Source organism: Lynx canadensis, chromosome A1 (genome assembly GCF_007474595.2).
Source record: "Lynx canadensis isolate LIC74 chromosome A1, mLynCan4.pri.v2, whole genome shotgun sequence".
Classification (NCBI taxonomy): domain Eukaryota; kingdom Metazoa; phylum Chordata; class Mammalia; order Carnivora; family Felidae; genus Lynx; species Lynx canadensis.
The window spans coordinates 177,162,982-177,171,298 of record NC_044303.2 but is presented as its reverse complement, the minus strand read 5'-3'; the positions used below and the strand labels follow the sequence as shown (position 1 = coordinate 177,171,298).

Below are 8,317 nucleotides of genomic sequence, written 5' to 3'. Positions count from 1 at the left end.
GCCTTACACTGGATGTTATTCTAAATGTGAGGCTATTCTAACCTCAGGCAGTGGGCCTGAGCCTCCACTCTGCACCGACCCCTTTCCAGGCTGCTTCTCATCCCATTCCCACACCAGGTATTGTTGTCCCCGTTCTATAGATGGGGAAGGTGAGGCTCAGAGTGGGCACGTGACACGCTCAGGGACCCCTCCCCCCCTCCCCAGGCTGGTCAGTAGCAGGCTGGATATGCACCTAAGCCAGGGGCCCAGAGCTGGACTCTCCCCTCTGTAGCATCACCTGCCAGAGCTGGGGGAAGCCCTGTGCCTGCCCCCCACTCTGGAGCCCACCTGAACCCAACGTGTCCGTGGTACAAGTGGCCCTGCCCCCTGAACAAATATGACCCAGCACATTAAGGTGTGGTCTAGGAGGACACGCATGTCCCCACCTGCCTGGGACCCCAGTCTGCTTCAAATCCTGGCCAACCTGGGATCCCCCAACTCAGGCTCCTGCTGAGCTCGCACTGCCCCGGTGCCTCTGTGACTCCCTTGATGCTCTGGGCCAGTTCAGGGCTGGCTGGGGGCAACTGAGACTGCTAGAAAGACCACAGGACAACAGGCATCCAAGGGTCCCAGCGTGCCAGGCGTGACCCGCTCCTCGCATCAGCCCCAGGCTGGCATGACGCCTCAGGTCCCCTGCGCAGGCTCCCCAGATGTGACTGCTCCTGGCCTGGCCCAGAGGAGCTGCCCCAAGACATAAAGACATACTGCAGTCTTCAGAGCCAAGAGAGGAGGCTTCTCCCACCGCGCCCAGCCAGAGTTCTCCACTCTGTTCCCCTCCTCTAGCAAAACGTGCCTCTTTGCTGAGTGCCTGACCCCAGGAAGAACAATAATCAATAATAATCATGGCTTCCTTTCATTGAGTATTTACCACAGGCCAGGCGCTGTTCTAAGCATTTGACAGGTAAGGATTTAATCTTCAAAGAAATCTTACGAGGCTAGTACTATTGGTCCATTTTATGCATGAAGAAAGTGAGGCACAAAGAAGTTGAGTAAGATGCTCAAGGTCACACAACTAGATGAGAGGGAAGCCAGACAATGAACCCAGGCCCCTGGCTCCAGGGCCTGAGCCCTTAGCCAATACCTCATGATCTGTGAGTGAGACCCAGTTCCTGCCCCTGGGACTCATCCGTCCATCCATTCATCAATCCATTCATTCATTAAACATACATACATACGTACATTTATTTATTTTTTTTTATTTTAAAAGTTTCTTTTTATTTATTTTGAGAGAGACGGAGAGCAAGCAGGGGAGGGACAGAGAGACAGGGAGACAACATCCCAAGCAGGCTCTGCACCGTCAGCCCAGAGCCCGACGCAGGGCTCGAACTCACAAACCGTTGAGATCACGACCCGAGCCCGAGTCACGAATCGGACGCTTAACCGACTGAGCCGCCCATCCGCCCCATCATTAAACATTTATTGGGCATCTGTTCTGTGCCAAGCACATTCCAAAGACCATCCCACTGCAAGTTTATATCACCTAGTATTAGGTCAGCATTATTACCCTCCCCACTTCGAGATCAGGCAACTGATGTTCAGAGAGGTTCGCTAACTGCAAAGACACACAGCCAGCAAGATGAGAGGCTCGGTAGCACTGGAGCATGCTTAACGTGAGCAGGCAGGCCAGGCCAGGAGGCAGTGCACCTGGTGTGTCCAGCCAGGTCTGGCCCGCTTACAGATGATCTCTCCACCTTACAGAGGAGGAGGTGAAGCTCCACAGGTCTGAAATGACCTGCCCGGAGACACCCAGCCAGGAAAAGGCAGAAGCAGGACTTGAACTCAGCCCGCTCTGGCCCTATCTGGACCCTCTCTGCAGTAGAAATGGTTTGAGGCCAAGAAGGGTTTCAACCAGCTTGTGGGCCTGATGGGTGAGTTTAGGAGTGGGACAGCAGGGAGAAAGACGGGCCCTTCCCCAGCTCACCTAGCCTGACCATTTACGATATGGCAGGCCACTTTGACTGACACCATCTACTCTTCCAAATACCCTAGGAAATATGGACTCCTATTAGCTCCATTTTACAGATGCAGAAACTGAGGCACAGAGAGGACATGGAAACTGCCTAAGGTGGCCTAGGTAGTAAGAACTGAGCTAGGATTTGAAGCTGGGCTCTTAAGTGCGTCACAGTCCACGATTCCAGTTTTTCTTTGAAAGTCCCTGTTCTCCTGGGTGGGGTCTCCACAGCTCCAGGAAGTCAGCAGGGAGCAGTAGGCTCTCCCAGGGCCAGGCCACGGCTGGGCACTGGACTCCGAAAATGGATCAGAACTGGAGCAGGTCGCTCTAGGTAGGATGGGCTGGGCTCGCCAAGCTCTCGGCCACCTCAGGGGCCAAGAGGAGGGGCGCACAGACGGTGAGGTCAGAGCGGGGCGGGTCTCCAACCTGATCCTGCCCTCTTGGCTGTGAGGCCTGGGCAAACCACGTCATGTCTCTGAGCCTCACGACACGCCCCACAGAATGGAGAAGAAGGTCTTAAAAAGAAACCAATACAAGGGCTGGGAGGCAACACCTTAACCCTTAACTCCCTTCCTAGCTCATGGGGTTGTTATGAGGATTAAGTAAATGGACCTCATATGTTCACCCAGGCTGCTCTCTCCCTGTGTGGCCAAGCTACCTGTGTGGCAGGTGGCCAAGCTACCTGCACTCTATGGGCTTTGGTTTCCCCATCTATAAAATGGGCCTCTTAATAGCACTACCGCCTAGGGCTGCTGTGAGCTTAATACATCCAAAGGACTTAGAACAGCATCTGACACTCAATAAATGTTAGCTGTTACTGTGTCATAATTTTCATTGTAACTGCACAGTAAATGCAAGTTATCGGGAGCACAAATTAATTTCAGCTCAGCCCCTGCCGCGGGCTTCTGTGACATAACCATAATGACCACGTGTTCCAGAGTGTCTCAGCTCTGTCCCTGTGTTGCGAGAAAGCTGAGCTCTGGGCCCCCATGACCCCAGCCTCTAACACAGCTGCCTCCGCTGGATTCCAGGAAAACTGTCAGCCCTTGATCTTTTCTGATGGCCAGCATGGGATCCATCCATCAGAACGTTGTTGATGTGTCTTGGGGCAAACTCGGAGGAAGGTTCCACCCACGCAGCCTTCCCATGCACCAAGGATGAGCTCCCCTTTGGCCCTTGCTCCAGCACCAAAAGTGCGTCCTGGAAAAACCAGGACAAGGAAGGCCACGGGATGAGTCCCTTGCCCTTTTTGCCTTAGCTGCCAAGGAATGTGCAGCAGATTCGGATCCACACAAACATGATTTGCTCACTGAGTGGCTTCAGTGCTCTGAGCCTGCTTCCTCCTCTGTAAAAGGGAGAACAGAGAACCCTTGGGGTTCTGCCTCCTCCTGGTCCTGTGAACGGGGCAGTTCCCTCCTCTCTCCCTGCCGCAGTTTCCTCTCCTGCAAGATGGGAATTGTGTTACTAACCACGCTGTTTGATTGTGAGGAGGGTCGCTCACAGGGCACAGCCTGGTGCCCACTACCCGGGAGGCGCTTTGTCACCGGGAACTGAAAAATGTCGCTTTTGTGGGTGAAGACCCGCTAGGTCTGGAAATTGAGGGTTTGATAGGCGGAGTTCGCTGGAAAGTAGAGCCCTCCTGTAGCAATTTAAAAACCCAGCTTTGTGGTTTGATTGCAACCTGGATTTTCTGTTCCTGAGTGAGTTGCGGGGAGGAGTGTAGGCAAACACCCTTCAGCTCCATGGAAGGAGAGGTCTTTTCACACACACACCGCCCCCCCCCCCCCCAGCTCAGTGTGTGCCCTTTTTACGAGGTGCACCTGACTGCCTGTGATGGCATGGTGCAGGGCCTGCCAGGGCATGCCCTGAGGGAGCAGTGCCCACGAGCCTGGCCAGGGCCTTCCCTCTCCCCACTGCCCTGGGAGACTGTGCCAACACTGCACGATCAAGAGAGCCAGCCCCACCCAGGGGCCCCTTCAGCCCAAGCACAGGTCTTGGTGCTAAGGGAGGGTGGCTTAGTCTGTGGGATTCTGGGCGTGGTTAAGGGAACGGGTTGGGGGGTGAGGTGTGAAATTCAAACCCCGGGAGAGGTTATGGCCAGAGGCTGCTACCCTGGCCCAAGGATGCTCCCCTAGCCCCTGCTTCTGTTCGCACGCCTCCTGTGACAGGGATCTTTCTCGCTCCCAGAGCCACCGTCTCCACCTTTGTGGATCACTTTTACTTTGCTATTCAAGTACGGTGCTCAGAGTCAAAGCGCCTTCTCCTCGAATGGTCTAATCAGCATGCACTGGAGCAGCAAGCCCCTCCTTTGTCCTAAGGCTACACTTCTGTTAATACATCCCTATTTTGTTTGTTTCTCCCCACACATATCACTATTGATCACACCAGAGTCCAGGGCTACTATCAAGTAATTCTCATTCCTTCACAACTCTTTCCTACCCCTTCCTCCCTTCCTTCCTTCCTTCTTCCCTTTCTTCTCCCAGTGCAGGGCAATGCATTTCTGTGGCCAGTTTATTCAAAGGTGTATTGAGCATCTGCTTATAGCCAGTCCTGTTCTGAGCACTGAAGATGTATAAATGAATACTACCGGGGTCCTGCCCACAGGTGGCTTCCCATCTGCCAGTGGAGTGGATGTAAGGCTAACAGCTACGGCACCTGCCCTAAGGGTATAATTGAGGGACAGAACAAAGTGCAGAGGTACCTCGGAGGGGTGAGCAGCTACCATATGTGCACAAATATAAGGCAACCCAAATAAAGGTCAACGGCAACCTCTATTCCCCCAATGAGAAGATGCACCATAAAGCTGAATAGTCTAACCTTTAAAGGGTGGAGTTGAAATAGATATCTACTTGCAATGTTTAGTTTTTTAGTGTGACCTACGTAGTTTGAATAACTGTTACATGAAATATTAATTTGGAAAGACTGCCTTTGTCCACTCTCAAATTTCAAGAAACTATTTGGTTCAAATTCTTTGTGTGTGGCTTTGATGTCAGTGTCCCCATCATCTGGTGTGTGTGTGGTGGGCGGGGGGGGGGGGGGGGCTGTGGGTGCTTTTTTAGTTTTCCACAGCACATCTCATTCACAGGGATCAAGATGCTAAAACACAGCCCTTTTAGATACACACGTCACTGGCCACTGGCCACTGTGTCCCCTCCGCGGGTACCATCTGCGTAACATTAGGGCAGCTGAGGCTTCATTTGCTGCAGGTAAGCATTTGTGGTCTACACAACACAGCATCCTAGTTGGATGCTCTGAAAGTACCTTTAAAAGGTCTGTTGACACTAATCTCCCTGGCAGTCACCCTTTGTGACCTTCCCTTTGTAGTCCCAAAGTCCCATTCACACTGCATTGCTTTACGTGAGTAACATTTCCTTGACTCCTTTTATAATAAGGCCGACCTCTATATGCATCCCAAACCCACATGGATTGAGGGTGTTTTGAACTAATGTACCTTTCCCAAACAGGACTTGTGTTTAGAAATTAAGTAACTGAGAGAGCACCTATAATATGAGAAACTAGCAACTTGAATACAAGGCAACCTTATGTCCAGATATATAGGAGTCAGGGTGGGTGGGGTACGGAGAAGCTTCCCAGAGGCGGAGGCTTTGAGCTAACTTGAAGAATGAGAACCCTCTGGGATGGGTCAGGAACCCTAGGCAGAAGGCACTGGAGAAACAGAGCCAGGGGGCTCTCCCCTGGATACCCCCATTTCATTCACATAGCTCCAGGCCACCTTTGCCCGTTGCCAGCTGGGAGACTTTGGGCACCTCTCTTCTGTTCCTTGAGTCTCAATTTCCCTATCTGTGAGGTGGGGTAATAATACATATTTCATAAAGGATACTAGAGCATGGAAAGTAGAGCTGGAGGGAGGGGGGGTGGGGAGACAACCTGGTTTAGTATTGGGTTTTCTTGGGTAAGTCATTGCACCTCCTGAGCCTCAGTGTTCCAATCTGCAAAATGGAGCCCAGTGAGGGCAGGAACTAGCAGGCTTCACTTCCCATTGAGTTTGGTCTGGGTTCTTGCATAGGAGAGCTGCTCAGAAAATACCTGTGGGGATGAATGAATGAATGAATGAATGAACGAGGAATGCCTGTCACTCCCTCTGCCAAGAACACTCTCCCCAGCTCTTCCCATGGCTGATTCCTTGCTGTTTCATCTAATGGAACAGGCATGCCACTAGGTTCTCCCTAAGCCCCTCAAAGTTACAATGTCACAGTAATCTTATTTCCCTGCTGACTCTGATCATAATATTGTGTGATCTAAATTGCTTGTTATTTCTGTTCTCACCATTTGCATGCCTTGTCTGTATCTACAGTGCCCAGCACAGCGCCTGGCATATACTTAATACGTGTTCTACTATGTTCCCTCCTCCCAACCTTTGGATACTGCCTAGGTTTCTCTTATTCGTAGGTCCGTGATCCTACCCCCACCGCGGCCACCCCGACTGGGTTATCTTTACACTGCCTTAAGCGACCTCCACTGCCTGCCTGTACTTCTCCACCCCGGAACCCCGCATTAGTGCACCGCCAGGGTGAGAGCTTGGCTCCCTATGGCCCAGCGCATGGAAGAGGCCTGGCATACACTAGGCCTTTTCTAAGTGTTGGAATAAACGAGTGACAGGCCAGCACGATGACGGGCCTGGCACCCCGAAGGCACCCGGCTGCCAGCGCGTCTTCCCGCCCAGGGCGCGGGAGCCGCGCGAGCGGGAGGCTCGGCGGTTCTGCTCCCGCCGCCCGGTCCAAACTTTCAAAAGATGCGGCGGCGGCGGCCCCGCCCCTCCCTGCTTGGTTGGAGGCGGCCGGAGGCGGAGGCGGAGCCGGCGGGCTCGGGCCGGTTGGCTCCGCCTCCTCCCCCTGCCGCCGCCTCCCTTCAGGCGCCCGCCCCAGCTGCAGCCCGCCGGCTCGCCGGTGCAGCCGCGATGCCCCGGAGCCCGACCCCGGCCCGGGTGCCCGGCCCACCGCGTTATTAGCCTCCGTGCGCCCCGAGCGCGCCGCCGCCGACGCAGCGCCCCGACGCAGCGATGGGCAACACGGTGCACCGGACCCTGCCAGGTACGCCGGGGAGCCCTGCCCGGGAGGCGGGCGCTGGGGTTCTCTTCTCCCTAGGGTACCCGCTGGGTGACTTCCGGAGAGCCACCCCACCCCTCGGAGCCCTCGGCGCGCAGCGGGCTGGAGTCTCCGGTGCCTCCTGCACCCCGGCTAGCGCGCGCCCCTCGGCGGGGTTCTGCGCTCCGGGAGGACGGGTACCGCGTCCTGGTTACCTTGGGGACCCCAGTCCTCGATCGCCCTGCTTGGCCAGAGGCGCGAAGGGGCCGCTGGGGCGATGCCGCGCGCCCCCTCGCCTTTGTTTCAGCCCGAGGGCGCTGAGGAGGGAGCCCGGGGCGCCTTGGGGGGTGACTGGAGTAGGGCTCCCCAGGGCTTCCGACGGCCAGAAGCCAGCCCTTGTGCCGAGACTGCAGCTGCTGAAAGTGGGGGGCGCTTGCAGGGGTACCCCAATTTCCAGCCGCCAGCGCCCCCGCGGCACATGCTGCCTTGGTTTGGCCACGTTCCCACGCGCACCCCGGCTGCGCCCCCCTCTGGTGTCCGCTCAGCTGGGGGCTCTCTAGTCCCTCAGAGTCACCGCTGCAAAGCGCATCGCCCCCTAGTTAACATCACCATAGAATCTCCGGGCCAGAGTAAGGAGATGGGGGGGCGGGGGCGGGGGCTGGGTGGGGGGGGGGGGTGGGAGGGTGGGAGATGGGGAGCAGAGGGGGCCTTACTAGAGAATACCTGGTAATTTGGGAAGCAGATCACTGTGCCAGGGGGCTCTGTGTCCAGCGCTTTGCATACCCCAGCTCGGCATACAAAGTAGCTTTTCATTATAAAGATATTTATCCCAAATTTACAAATAAAGAAATTGAGGCTCAGAAGAGGAGAAATGACTCACCCAAGGTCATACCGCTAAGAGGGGGTAATCTGGATTGAACCCGTTCTGCTTGCCCGGCCATCCCCCCACCCCAAGTCTTTAGAAAAAGCCCTTATTTTGGCTTAAGGCTGGGCATTGGTAGCATCCTTCAGGCACAAAGTGAGAGATGTGTGTATTTTTAAAGTACAAAGGCCCAGCTCAGTGGGGTAGCAAATCATCTGGCTGTGGGGCAAATTTAGTGTGAGGTTTTAGGAGCAGAGACATGTCACTGGTTTGTGCTCTAACACTCCCATATAGCCCCCCTTTCTAGGCTTTATATCAAAAAATAATTGTTTCCTCCCTGGAGGGGATTGAAATGGGTGATGCTGTGCTCGGGATTCCCAAGGTTGCTTTATGGAAGAAGAGCCAACTCCTACTTTCTAA

The 8,317-nt window shown here is 54.7% G+C and overlaps 1 protein-coding gene across 1 annotated transcript in view; it reads left to right on the top strand.

Annotated features, from left to right (window-relative positions):
- The first annotated feature begins 6,619 nt into the window (after window positions 1-6,619).
- The window catches only part of NEURL1B (neuralized E3 ubiquitin protein ligase 1B), a 39,647-nt gene continuing 37,949 nt past the window's right edge, over window positions 6,620-8,317 (top strand). Inside the window, 1 exon segment of the mRNA XM_032593985.1 lies at window positions 6,620-7,041. Within this exon segment, the coding sequence (XP_032449876.1) occupies window positions 6,620-7,041 (422 nt within the window).